The sequence below is a fragment of the Rhinolophus ferrumequinum genome, chromosome 12, assembly GCF_004115265.2.
Source record: "Rhinolophus ferrumequinum isolate MPI-CBG mRhiFer1 chromosome 12, mRhiFer1_v1.p, whole genome shotgun sequence".
NCBI classification, from domain to species: Eukaryota; Metazoa; Chordata; class Mammalia; order Chiroptera; family Rhinolophidae; genus Rhinolophus; species Rhinolophus ferrumequinum.
In genome coordinates this window covers 41,247,049-41,261,657 of record NC_046295.1, presented here as the reverse complement: position 1 = coordinate 41,261,657, position 14,609 = coordinate 41,247,049, and the positions used below count along the sequence as shown (strand labels likewise).

Below are 14,609 nucleotides of genomic sequence, written 5' to 3'. Positions count from 1 at the left end.
CTCTGGTCTTTCAGCAGGAACCTGGCAATACAATTACCTGCTGGAGAAATGTTTGGAGGGAGTGGGGAGAAGGAAAGAGGCTAAGAAGAGAAACTGAGTGTCCTCCTGCCCCCTTGGGCAATAAAGACTAAAGGGTCAACTTTTAAAACGGGGTCAGCAAACTACAGTCAGTTCTCAAGCCAAAAACAGCCTGCTGCCTGTTTCTGTAAATAAAGTTTTATTGGAACACAGCCACGCCCATTCATTAATATTGTCTACAGTGGCTTTTGCACTCTTAATGGCACAGTTGAGTAGTTGTGACAGAAACATGGCCTGCAAAGCTCAAAACATTTACTAACTGGCTCGTTGCAGAAAAAAATTTGCCAATACCTGTTTTAAAACAAATATAATTTCCTTGAACTTCGGAAAGTGCTTGGGCAAGAGAATTCAGTTAATCTGCCCTAAATGCCAGCAAATGTTTAAGGGCAGGGGAGAGAATCCCAGAGGCCTAAGGAGTTAGTGCTCTGTATTTCTTTTTTAGGATAAAGAACAACAGGTGGCTTTCAATTTTTTTTGCAGCATCGTTTTTATATTACCCAACTATTAAATGTTATATACTGTTTCATGCCTACAGATTCTAGGTAGCTTCCCACTTTGTACTTATGTGTGGACAGTGAGAGCTATGACAGTCCCATCGTGACACCTAAGGGCCCCCTCAGTTCCTAAGTAAGTAAGCAGCAGCTGGCCCTTTCTTCCCTAAAGAATAGCTGAGTGTTGGTGTGATTCCTACACACTGGTGGGCTAAGGACATCATTGTACCTGTTGGCCAAAAGCTGGGACCTGGTTCCTGAGGGCGAGGTCAGGTAGATGGCCAGGTCTCCCCTCCTGGGGTGGGTGATGGTTATGCGCACAACTACATGTTCCAGGTAGTTGACATGGTGGTTGGGGTTATCAGAGCAGCCCGAAGCTTTGTAGATGGAGCGCACTGCACTGTTGGGGCGAATTGTCCTGCAACAGAAAGACAGGGAGTTTGAGCAAAGTCCATGGCAGAGCCTGGCTGAGAGACCCCGCAGGCCTAGCATGAGATTACATGATGTAATGTAAGCAGCTAGTTGCTGGATACTAAAGGACACAGTACTATCACCCAAAAGATTGGGTCATTTAAAGGATTAACACTGGTTAGACAGTGAGAAAGATGCAGGTGAGAGGAAAAGGGGAATTAAGGTTCTTTTATCTTCATGCAGCTAGTGGATATCAAACTTGAGAATCTCACCTTATTAAAATAGAGGTTGCTGGGCCCAGGCCCCAGAGTGTATTCAGTAAGGCTGGGGTGGGTCCCAAGAATGAGCATTGCTAACAAGCTCCCGGGTGACAGTGATGTTGCTGATCTCTGGAATACACTTTGAGAGCCACTGATGTAGGGTACTGTGGTACAGTGAAAGCCTGGGGATTAGCATGGCCTTGGGATTTGAACCTGGTCTACCATTTCCTTGCTCTGTAACCCATGGGTACACTCTTCTTCTTGCCTCCAGGTGCCTGTCTTCTTCAGTAGCTTCCTTCTGTCCCATTGTTCCCAGAACACTGGGCTCCAGCCATACTGGCATCGGTTCAAGTTCTGGGATAATTCAAGTTTCCCACCTCAGGGCCTTTGCACACACTACTCTGTTTCGAGGCCTTTTTGTTTTTGCTGCTGTCCATATGGCTGACTCTTCCTCTTGCTTCATGGTCAAAGCTTAAATTTCACTCTCTGAGACCATCACTGAACCATAGGAAAAATATGCCCCCCCCTTTTTATTTCCGCATTTACTTATTATAATCTGTGATTATCTACTTATTACATTTTTTGGCTTAATTCCCACTCGGCTATAAGCTCCACAGGGCAGGAAGCATTTCTTATTCCCCTTTCTATCCTTTTTCTTTTTGCTTTTTTAATTTCTTTTTTTGTTAAGTTTTTTGTTCCTGTTTGTTATTTCCCCTTTCTATCCTTAACATCTAGCTCAGTGCTTGATATCCAATAAGTGCAAGAAAAATAGTTGCCGAATTGGTAAATGAATTTGTTTATGAATAAACAAATATTCCATTTGACTGCATTTCCTGATTTGTCAACTGGCAATAATACCCAAGTTCTTATAAAGTTTTAATAAGAAAACACACATGAAGTTTCTAGAACTTGGCTTAGCCCATAATAAGTGCTCCATAAATACTGGTTAACTTTTTACTCCTTTATCGTTTCCTCTTATTCTTTGCCACAAGAGTAGAATAGGAAAACAAACAAACAAACAAACAAACAAAACACTTTCGTCTATTTATTTCATCTATTTATATCTGCTTCCTAACAAATTTCCTCAAGAATTATAACGGCTCTGGTTTCACCCCAACCAAACTTCCTAAATTTCTTTCTGGGAGCCAACTCTCTAAAAAGAAAGCCAAAAGCAAAATACCAATAAAATCATGAAGATGAATCCTATTCTTTGAATTCAGCACCTAGGAGAGACTTCACACTACGGCTGGTAAATCCTGCCAGCACAGCCTCCAAGTTTGTGCAGCTGGAACATGGGAATAGGCCCTGAAATCACTGAATAAACTGCAATTTCACTCACTGCGTACTTTGCCACTCTTTGGAGAATTACACGGTATGTAATCACGTTTCCAGTACATAAGGTTTAGCTTTTTGGAGTACAATGACTTTTGGGGAATGCTTGCACCACCAAATAGAAGCACTGACAGAGTAGAAACCTTACGAATGCCCAAACTTTAGGGGTCCCCCCAAATTCTCTCTTAATAGATCTTTTTTTAAAGATCCTTGGGTTCTGCTAGTGTGGATTTAGCAGCCTTGCATATTAGGTATTCTATTAGAATTTTCTAATTACATTAGAAAAAAACTACTCAAAGTTTTAGCTTCCATGCGTAACAAAGGGCTATCTTGAGCACTGGCACTGGCCTGCTCTCTTTAAGGCCCTGTCATGTTGTCTGCTTGCGGCAAATATTACTTGATTTGTCGGTCTGTGCTCTCCACACACACGTGCTGCTGGGGAACAGTGGTCCACTTCTCCGCCTCCATCACCATGGCTTCTGCATCCATCAGTCCGAATCCATAGAGATGGCTCACTACGGAAAGCAAGAGGCTGGTCAGCTTCACCGTGGTTAGGAGCCACCTCGGCTATGCATGTTGACTTACAATTTCACTCAGAAGAGAACCCAGGCACATCCCTAGCTTGCTTTCTAGCCGTGATTTAAAAACAAATAAAACAAGTAAACAATCACAAGAAAATAAGATGAATGTATTATTCATTGATTCTGTATCATTACTAGTGACATGTCTAGCATTTATGAATTGTTACTACATGGCAGGCACTAGCGCATAGTTTTACATTTAATCCTCCCAACAATCTTAAGGTGTTAGTGTTATTATTATCATCATTCATGGATGAGAGACACAGAGAGAAACTTGGCTGGGATTCACTAGCAATTCAGTGGCTGGGCTGGATTCTAAGCCACATAGTTTTCTCAAATGCCTCACAGTTAACCACTTGTAGTCGCGTGATGACGTCATCGATTTCGTAAGATAAAATCATTAATGGTTTAAAGAGCAGTGACAATGTAAACTAGTTCTCCTAGTGCAGTAAGAAATTACATGCAAGAAATACCAGTTTTCTGACATGTCTAGTATTTAGGTTCAATATCCCAGAAGATATAAATTATTACTTCTCCTCTAGCATATGAAAAATTTATTAAACTTTATGCATGAAATATTTGGAGGCTTCTAGACTTTTATGCCACCTTCTTATCCTCACATGCTGTAATCTTTTAGTTCTCAATGAGAATACCTATTGATCTAATGCTGAATTTGACATAACTGTCTCAGAAACTTCAATTACATACAGGAAGATTTTAATGATGATACAGCAAGATCAACTTTCTAAAGGTACTTTGAAATCCCAGTTGAATACTTTAAATCTTCACCTTGTATTAAACTCTCATATCTTCGTATTTAATACAAAGTCATACTTCTACCAGATTTGTTGTCTAAAATATTTTCCTTAAAACATTAATTATATTATACAAAAATTTCCATAGCTGCCCAGGCTTATGGATTATTTAAATACTGCAGCTCAAAATTCAAGATGTTTGATGATTTAGTCCCATTCTACTTTCAAAATAACCTTCTTACCAAACCTTCTGCTTTAGAAAAGTCACTCCTTTTTTTAAAGATATGACACTCAAAGTTATATCTTGCTCTTTCTGTCTCACTGCCTTAGCTCACGCTGAGCCCTTGGCCTGGAAGACCCTCACTCCTCCTCTTTGTATAGTCAAACTGTACTCCTGAAGGCCTAACTATTCTGTCTTCTCTTCCTGAAATAGTCTCTGGCCAATATAAATCAGTAGATATTTACTGAAATTCAACCATCTGTGATGAGTGAACTTTTTTCTTTATAGTCTTATAACTCTAATTAATTTGTCAATCCATCTTCCCTCCTGCCCATCCATCCATCCATCCATCCATCCATCCATCCATCCATCCATCCTTTCTTGAGTGTCTTTATGTTCCAGGTACTGTATTACGCATTGCACTTTTTACCTGTGCCTTCAAATGAATTGCTAATTAACTTTGTCAGCATATGTCTTTTTCCCCCAACTACATTATAAACTGCTTGATGGCAGAACTGGATCTTGTATTTCTTCATATGTTCCATGGGACTTAGCAGAATGTTATACATATTGGAGAAAAAAGATATTATAGCATATATAAAAGAAAAATTGTGCTAGGATTCAGAAATATTGCTCTATTTCTGCTATTTGCTAATTACATAATCCTTGGAAAACAAGATAAAATATCTAACCCACAATTTCCTCACTTTGGGATATTATTATCTATCCCATTACCATTACTGAATTATTATTCTATGTCCCATGTGAAAAAAAAATCTGTTTAAAGAGCTATACAAATATAGTAGGGTTCATTATTATAATATGAGGTACTCAGTCAAGTCAGAACATACTGAATAAAACTGAATAAAATTACTTTACTATGGCAAGGATATATGTATGATTTTTATACGTGTACTTTTGCTAATTTTAGTATAAATTATTTATTTTTTCGATTAAAAAGTAACGCATGTTCATTGTAAAAACTTATAAATAAGTCCAGAAAAGAAGGAAGAAAATAAAACACCAATAACCTCATCATAATTTGGTAACTGCCATTAACAATTCTGTACATATAGTTTTAGTTACAGAATATTATGTGAAGCAATTTTGCCTCCTTAGTTAAAAAAGAGACAGAGTGGCCCACATGATACATGATAAATGTCAAGTTTGGGCTTAAGGAAACCCATCCATGAGGATTTTTTTGTTAAAGTTCATGTAAATCCTATGTTCTCACTTATCACTTAACCATAGCCTATATCATTTCACTGTGAACAGTCTAATGTATCTTCTTTCCCTGGGGGAATTGAAATTGTTGCCAAAGATGCTATCCCAGGCTCTCTAAAGCTGCATAGTACCCAAATACCTCCATGCTAGTGTCAAGTAGTTTCAAACGAGCACAACTTATCATTTTATCTCAGCTTAGGGAAAAAAGATGACATATTTGATTGGTATATGCCGGGGTGGGGAAGAGGGTAGGCGGTGGCTTGGGGAAGACAAGGGCTTTAAATGGTCTGTAAAACTGGGGTTGCCTGGGATCCAGTGAGCTGCTTTGGCTCCTGTATCCCCACCCCAACACCAGTAACTGTCGACCTATCAACCATGAGGACATAAATTAACACAGAGTCATCAAATACAACAAACACATCATGCCTGTTATCCACTTGAGTTAAGTAGAAAAGCACCTTGAGTCTTTACGAAGGCCATAAATTTGTTTCCTTTTCCGATTCAATTCCTAACCTCCAGAGACAATGTCCGTCCATGCAACTCTCAAGGTAGATGTTCAGAAAAGGGGCTCACTAGCTCCATTTAAACTAGACTGGTAAGTCAACAGAAAAAAAGTGCATTAATAGAATATTAATAAATGAGGGAATTAGATTAGATCAATGAAGGCCATTGAATCAGTAAGGGAGACTTTTAGTATTTTAAAACACTGGAAATTATAGGTCTGTCCACAATCATGAAACACAGCCTAAGGAAAAAATGAAATACATTTCTTTCTTTTTTTCAGTTGGGGAGGGTAGTGGCTAGCAATTTATCAGCTCTATGACTTCTGATTGGCTATTTATTTGTTTGGTAAATACTACTGAGAAAATAATTACACAATGAATGTCTTGGGCAGATAAACTCCTTCAAAACATGGTGTCAATAGGGAAAATAGCCATTAAATAGTTTGGAAGCACGAATCATTTTTTGAGATGTAATTATAATTGACATGTAATTTTTTTTTCATATATAGTATACAGCTTTCACACTCTAAAATGACCGACAAATTAAGAAACAGTGATCTGCCTTTTGGTGACCATTCAAATCAAGTCTGTGTTGCCATCACACTGTTACCATGATAGGCCACGGGAAGTACGATTTCCCTCCGGTGGCTGCAGAGCAGCTGGCTTAGAGGACAGCTTCCATAAAGATTTGTGAAGTGAATAAACACAACTGAGAGGAGAAATTTCATTTAATTCACCAAGTGGCATAAAGTGTTTACAAGAGAATGGTTAAGAGGAATTAGGAGGCCTGTTCTTTTTATAACTGACTCCTATAAAGTCATCATTAACCCTCAACATTTATTCAAGTAGAGAGCCCGTATTCACATCTTAAAAATTTATGATTATAGCAAAATATACCTTGGAAACAACTGGCTGTGATATGGTCATTCCATAACTAAAGTAGTTTTATTTATACACATTTCTTATGCCAAGCTCAGAGCAAAACCCGAGCCTGGAAATTACTTGATGCGGATCCAGTGGAACCCTCGCGGTGTAAGCACTGTGCAAAATGCAAAATTCTATGAAGAATTGAATTGTCTGACACTAGATGTATAGCTAGTATTTGTTCAAAGTTATTTAAAGGCTTCCCTGCTTGGACCAGTCAGAGTGACAAGAAAATAATGTTCTTTAGCAGATATATTTTCTTTTTTTGATGGGACAAAAAGTGCTGAGAGAAGCTAATTAATCACTAATCACTAATTAATTAATTACACAAACAAGAAAATGATTGCATAGACTGAAAGCAGATACAGTTAATTTAAATAACAGTTCTAGCGAGGAGGCCTAAAAACCCAATTCTAAAGAAAAGCTAGAAAGCTTAGCACAAAAAAAATAGAAGTTTCTGAGCACAGGAAGCTGTGAACAGGGAAATTTGGTATACTTTCATCTGTTTTAGTTGACTGTCCTTACTGGAGCCAGCTACTTTAAATCTTTTTTTCCTTTTCAAATATACTGAAGGGACATTTCACGATGACTCTAAAATGACTATTAGTAAGGCACTCTCTATATAATAAAGGACTTGGTTAAAAAATATTTTTAAAGAAGTTTCTGAGCTTCCTGAAGTAAACCTTTCTGCTACCAGCTGTCAGATGTACAGACAATGTTATGCAGCTTCCAGTGTAAACTAGGGCAAGCAACCAACAACAAAAACTGTACAAGAAGCCTGTGAGAAATCGAAAATTTTGTTTGTAACTGGAAGAAAAGCAACTAAACAACAGCCATCCATTCCTGAGTATTTAATATAAAAGGACAGCCAATTCCTTCCACTGAGGAAATCATTTCTTATGACTGGCGTGACTAAATGTCTGGGTCTGTCTAGAGTTGTCTTGGTTTTAACCAAGTCCTGTGTCTCAGGAAACCCCCATTCATGGGCAAAGGAGGAGAGTGGCCACCCTACATGGAACTGAGATAATAATGTGATGCTATTTGACTGGCACACAACTCACATCTTTTAATATCAATAATCTCGTAACTACCTAGAGGGTATACAGATATCCTGAACTTAGATTTGTGTTGGTTAAGATATACATAATCAGCAAGATATGGAATGTGGTCAATATATTGGGTTTAATTATTTGATTATTAGAAAGTGTTCATTTCAATACACTTCACCAACACAAGCACCTAACTTATCCCATCAGTTATTAGAGCACTCATGGGGCTACGGAGCACCTACTCTGTATTCAACACCGTGAGGGTCCAAAAGAAACAGAAATGATCTGTGCTCTCAGTCAGGCAGGGGGTGAGACAAGTGTAACTTTATGATTTCCCTAAGAAATAATTAAAAGCACTAACTGTGTAATCACTGTGAGTACAAAAAGACTTCAAAAGAGTAAGAAATCAGTCGAAAAGACAATGGATGTGCAGGAACCTAACAGAGACTGGGGTATAGGAAGTACTCAATAAATGTTAGCTCATGCTTGGAATCAGGTAGGAGGACCCATGAGGGGAAAAGTGAGGTTCGATTGGTGCTTTGGTGCAAGCGTGGGCTTCAGCGAGGTGGAGATGCAGGGAGGACATTCCAGGGGCCAGGACGGAGCCTCCTGGTTAAATAATCAGCACGTCTGCCTGTGGTTCACTGGGGCAGAGAGGAAACCAGCGGCCCTGGAGTGGGCAGTGTGTGGGTGAGTGGTCAACAGGGGATGGGCATTAGTGGTAAACGTGGCAGGAAATAAAGGGATGAGAGCGAACCTGGGGAGAACGAAAAGCCAACCACGATCGACTGTCGGGTATCCTCTGCCATCAACCAGACTGTGGTTGTTCTCATCTACCTACACGTAAACCACCAGACCAAAAGGTAGTTACCCACATTCCTGTCTTGAGGGGGCTGCTTGATCTGTGGGTGGGTAGAAACTCCAACCCGAGATCAAAGAGCTCCTGCAGCTGTGCAGTCCTCACACCTTTGGGTTCTTTGATCCCCAACAGCCCTGAGCCACCTGCTCTGAAATAACAGCTCCCACCAGGGACCCCGTGCCTCCCACACCTATTAATCAAACCAGGCCAAATGTGCAGAATAGGAGGGGGTGAAATATGAGAGGGCCTGCGACACTTTCTTTAGGTCACCCTGTCTCACATGCATAATGTAGATGCTTAAGTACTGCCTTTTTAAAGTAAAAATAAACAGCTAAATATCACAACATAAACCGGAAGATTCGCAAGGATGAAAAAGTGACGTCCTATGTCAGCATTTCTTTCAAACATCTCGGACAGATGAAAAGCCAGGATGCTTCCAGAATTATTCCCTTTCTTCAACATCTATCTCTTCATTACGTACCCTTTGATTTCACTCTGAAAGGCACATAAGCTTCTTAGAGAATCAGAACCACAGTTGCCGTGCTTTCTTCTAAAGCACAGTGCAAAATGCAGACTCCCTCAGGGCAGGAAAACGGAGCAGCTGGCACCTGCCTTATTCTGCATGGTTTGTTTTTATTTTTCTTTTGCTCTTCCTAAAGTCTCAGGCTCTAGTAACAACTCCAGCCAGATCCAAACATGCCAGCCGTCACCAGTGCTACTGAGAACTTGCATGTGGAAAGTTTCCAGACACTGATACTTGGCTGTCTGTGGGGTCTGCACTTCAAAGCTCCTCTCGGGATGGGTTTGGTCAGCAGCTGTAGGTAGTCAGACAGGCTCGTCATTACCCAGATGAAGTAAGGCAAGTTTAGGAAAACACTGCTTAGTCCTTCTTCTCCATGTACAATATACTTCATTATACATGGATGTGTACGCACACTATTATATTACATATGCATATACGAAAATACATATTTATTATTATGTTCATTTACAGAGTTAAGATAAGGAGATATGCCTACTTCTCTCAATGGCCTCTTTACACTTTAAAGAAAGAAGAAAAAAAGTCAAATTATTTTCTTCTTTTTCTGGACATTCCTCTTTTATTTGCTTCCAATATGATTATAATAAGTAAGAAGGTTTTTTTAAGGTAATTGACTAGTATTTCTAGATTGGAGGTAGAAAATCTATTTTACCAGCTTGGGGAGACCCAGCCAGGAATCCAGGGCATATGCAGATCACAATTGTGCTTGTTTTTAGGAAACTAAGCTTGTTTGGACAGAGATGACAAGATAAAAAATGTACGATAAGGCCTTTGGGCAAAAGCTAATTGAAAATTGATTGACCATATGTCAGCTTCCGGCCTCGACCTTCTTGGTGTAAAACTCGAGCCAACAATTACCAGAGGGGGATCTTAATGAGCCAGCAGCTAAAGTTCTTACTTGTGAATTATTCACTTTTTAAATAACTCTTCATTTAATCTTTCCGTTCCTTTTGCTTTTTCCTTACCATAGAATAGAAAATCTGGTTGATATTTATTTCAAGCCTTTTTACACTCAGTGGTTAACAGGGGTTGCAGAGATATGGTCCTTTCATTCACCCACACATCTATGGTTCACGTGATATGGACCCACTACCCACTGTTGATATGATGATCACAAAGCACAAAGAAGAGTGACAACAGAGAAGAAATCATTCTTTACCACAGGAAATACCATCTCATTAGGAAGAAAGCTAACATTTATCCTTGTAAGTTCCAAACACTATGTAAGGCTTCTCGTAACATTCCTTTTCACTTCCATTCAACTCAGAATTGAAGCTTAAGGGACACTAAGGCAATTTCTATTAACATCTCAGAAATACAGACCATTAATGAGAATTACATATGCTCTTAGACGAAATAAGACTTGAGATGGTTCTTAAATCTTTCAGTGAGATTTGGATTCATGGAGGTATAATGGGGGTCAGGGATGAGAACAGGATGCTGGGAATCATGGCTTCCTCAAGGAAGTCAGGTGGACCTGGCTGGAATCACGTGGATGAATTCAATCCAGAGACAATGATTAGTCACTGATCAAGGAAATGACATAATTTAATTGATATTCTAGAAAGTTTTAGGGAGTTGTAAAAGATGATTGATAGATCATGTTTTGGAAGTCCTGAGTTTTAAATGACATAGGGAGAATCTCGTGCAGAGATTCAAGATTAGTAATGGGTGAAATCAGTGTTGAAGATGTAGAACTGAAAATCATTAATAAGGAGGTGAGACTTGTAATTGAAAGGAAGGCAGGGATGCGAAAGAAATGCAGTGAAATTAAAAAATTAAGAGTATGTAAGAGGTAGAGATGAGTGAGGCAGGGAGAGAGCGTGAGGCAGGGAGAAAGGAAGGGAGAGAGCGGCAGTGGTGAGGGAAAGGGACAGGGAGAGGAGAGGGAGAAGAGAGAGAGGGAGAGAGAGGGAGAGAGAGGGAGAGAGAGGGAGAGAAAGGGAAAGAGAGGGAGAGAGAGAGAGAGAGCGAGAGCGCTCAGCATCAGATCTCAGGGAATGGCTAAGGTAAAAGGACGGGAGAGAAAAGAATCAGTCAAGTGTCAAAGAAGAACAGGGTTATATCTTTGCATCACAAAAGGCAAGGAAAGATAGACCTGGACTGGGTAGATCAAAAGCATGAAATCCCAGAGAAAAATAAGCAGCCTTCTGATTTGGCAAGTAGGAATGGCTGAAAGTCTCAAAGAATAATTTCACTTCAAAGGTGGAAGTCAAAACAAAATTGCAGAGAATTACAAAGGGGCTGAACAGTAAGGAAATGGAAGCAGCTAATTTAGACTACTTGTTGGAAATTTTCAGTTGTGTAAGGAAGGACAGAGCTAAGGTAGTAGGATAATGGAAAAGTTTGCCCGCCCTTCCACACCCCCATCCAAGATGGGGGGTACTAAGTTTGAAAACAGAGGATTATGGTCCAATTCACAGAGAGGAGAATTGAATGCAGCTGGGAACAAATGGCTAAGTGACTGACAAGGAATGGGACTTTTTTGAGAGCACCTTCCACAAAAGGTATTCCTTACTCAAACTCCAAAACAACAAAAAACAAACAACTGCTTCCCCCTGCCCCCGCTGATTTGAGAGACTGTTTTCATTTCTTGTTAGGATGGTACTTCATGGACAACATTCAAATGCACAAGAAATAAGTTAATTCATTACATACAGTGGATGACTTGAGCCAGTGGCTCCCAAACTTGCATGTGTACCAGGACGGACTTGTGAAAGCACACATTGCTCAGTCCCACCTGTTAGTTGTAAGTAAGGCCCAGAATTTGCATTTCTAACAAGTTCCCAGGTGATGTTGATATTGTTGGTCCAGGGACCCCACTTTGAGGGTATTAGGGCTAGCTAGCATCTCTCCTAGAAGCCCAGTTGATAAAGACTGGTTATTTAGGCTATCATCTCCAACACAGGACCAGAGTCTCTGGAGGAGTGATTCACAAATACCCTTCCCTCATGCCAATAGCGTAGGAAATGAAAGTTGTTATGCAGTACATCATACTGGCATCTTTTCATATGGGTCACCACACTCATTTTCCTTCTCCTACAGACATGTTAAGAAGATAGTTTTCCTAATTAACCTATGGATACATTATCCCCTACTCTTCAAGGATTGGTTGATCTGGATATTTCTTTTTTTGGATGCACTTTATTCAAGGAGTTAATTTCTATGCATTGTTAGGACATAATAAGGGTTTAACTGATTTGAGATACAAAAGCATGCTTAGTTAAAATGTAGCAACAGTAAATGCACTGAAGTATCTACTTAAATCTATCTATTTTATCTAATCTTTCACAAAAAATGAAGTACATTTAATGTATCAAGCATGCTTCCCAAAATAAGATGTCTAGAAGAAATTTTTGGGGGGAGGTAAAAATAATATCTTACATATGCATTGTATTACATATTAGCTACAGAAATCTTTACAACAATCCTATTGGCAAGATGTTATTCACATTTTACAGCTGAAAAAACTAAAAATCTCATGAACATTAAAATAACTCACCCAAAGTCACAGGGACTCAAAGCCAAATGTTCAGACACTCTTTGTATTGTATTTGTATCCACGGGTTACAACTGTCTATAAGACACACAGTATTTATTTCAACTAATTTCTCAAATCAATCCTCAGCCTCAGAACAACAAGGTGGCAAAGGGGGTAAAACATTTCAGGTATTTATCTATATATCACACATGAACAGTGGACCATTTTTATTCTCTTTGCCTTTTGCAAATCAGCTGCCTAAAAACTGCTCTCTTCTTCAAAACTCATTAAAATATCATGCACAGAAAAAGAAATATGTGGGGCTTGGAAGGAAAGTTAACATCTGGCCCATAACCCTTTCCCCTACTCTTGCTGAGAAATGACCTTCTTCAGTCATTTCTACCATGGATTTTTCCCTGACTGTGGAGATCTTATTAATATGAAAAAGATACTTTATTTTCTATTCATGCTTAGGCCTTTTTTTTTTTTTTAATTGGAGCTAACCAGACATGCACAGATGGAAGAATGGCATTGAGTGGCAAAAGCAACTTCCCATTTGTTAACATCCAGCAGCAATCACAGTACCTTTCTTTTTGGCTCTTTCAAAGATAACTCTGGAAACTTTAGGGTGGACCTTGTCTTTTGGTACAACACCATAAAAAGAAGCCTGTTGAAGCCATTATTGGGATGTGTGATAGAAGTTTAACTGCTTTAAAATGCCTAAGGCTAGCAAGATGTGGACGTGTGTAAAGGGTATGAATTGAGATTCTAAGAAAAATAAAAGTCTGGATCTATTTATTTCACAGAAGATGTATCCAGATGGATTCTGCAAAGCAATCGCCTGGCATGTAACTATACCTTGCTAGATGCAGTGGCCTTAGGAAGTCATGCGTAGAACTAGGGCAGGATTAATTTTCAGGATTTCTTTTTGAATCTTAGAGTCTGGTTTATATTATAGACACTGGCACCAATATAAAGATCTCTTCTGGAGAGGAAAAAAAGGATGGGCTAAGCCATCTTTACTAAAATTGTACTTTAAAAAGATGCAATCATAAAACCCTTAGTTTCTTGTTTATTTGGGCTATCTTACTGATCCTGAACCAGTTTTCACAACTGGAGTAGTGCCCATTTCCCACAGTCTCAACATGGTCACTGCACGTTAGAGTTCTCTGTCCCCGATGGGGGACGGAGAACTGATGCTGCAGCCTGAGCTAGGAATACTCATGTCAGGGTCAAAACTGATACGCATGTACTAATTTCAAAAACAGAGTTTCTTCTATGTACCTCAATCACATCTTTCCCTTTCACATTTAAAGCTCTATTCCTCAGAGGAAAATATGGTGTGTTGGGAGTACCTTCATAAGACAGCTTGATGATAATCACGAAGCTTCAAATAAAGCAAATAAAGACTTAGGCCTGTGCTCAGGTATCCTGTATATGTCAATATTTATAAAGACTTTTCACCCCAAATACAAATTTTCTCCTACTGGCCCCAAATTATACATTTGAATTCATGAAGCATCAATCATTTTTGGTCATGAAAAAGGGAGAATGTAAAAAGAATATGAAAAGAATAATAGATTTGTGCTTGGCACTCACTCTCACATAAAATTCTAAGGTTTTACTTTGAACTGTGTCTAGAGAGCTGAGATAAAGAGAGTGATGAGATCGTCACAGATATTGGAAAACTGTTTGACTCTGGTAACACTGAGTTACTTTACTAAGGAAGTTTCTGTGAAAGTCAAGGTTGAAGCAATAAGTGAAGGTTAAAGGGAACAAATCCATCTCTGAATAGATACCTTTGAAAAGATGCCCATGCCTTTGATAATTGTGGGAAAAATGCAACAGGGTTGCCCCTGTGGGACTTATGTGAATTAGCAAAAGGTGCACCCTTCTTTAA

The 14,609-nt window shown here is 39.2% G+C and overlaps 1 protein-coding gene across 4 annotated transcripts in view; it reads right to left on the bottom strand.

Moving 5' to 3' along the window:
- The window catches only part of PCSK5 (proprotein convertase subtilisin/kexin type 5), a 400,588-nt gene that overhangs the window by 159,728 nt on the left and 226,251 nt on the right, over positions 1-14,609 (bottom strand). For all 4 annotated transcript variants that reach the window (XM_033123077.1, XM_033123075.1, XM_033123076.1 and 1 more), the window contains exons 11-12: positions 2,970-3,087; positions 799-987 (exon numbers count right to left, since the gene is read on the bottom strand). In XM_033123077.1, the coding sequence (XP_032978968.1) occupies positions 799-987; positions 2,970-3,087 (307 nt within the window). The remainder of the gene's footprint in view (positions 1-798; positions 988-2,969; positions 3,088-14,609) is intronic.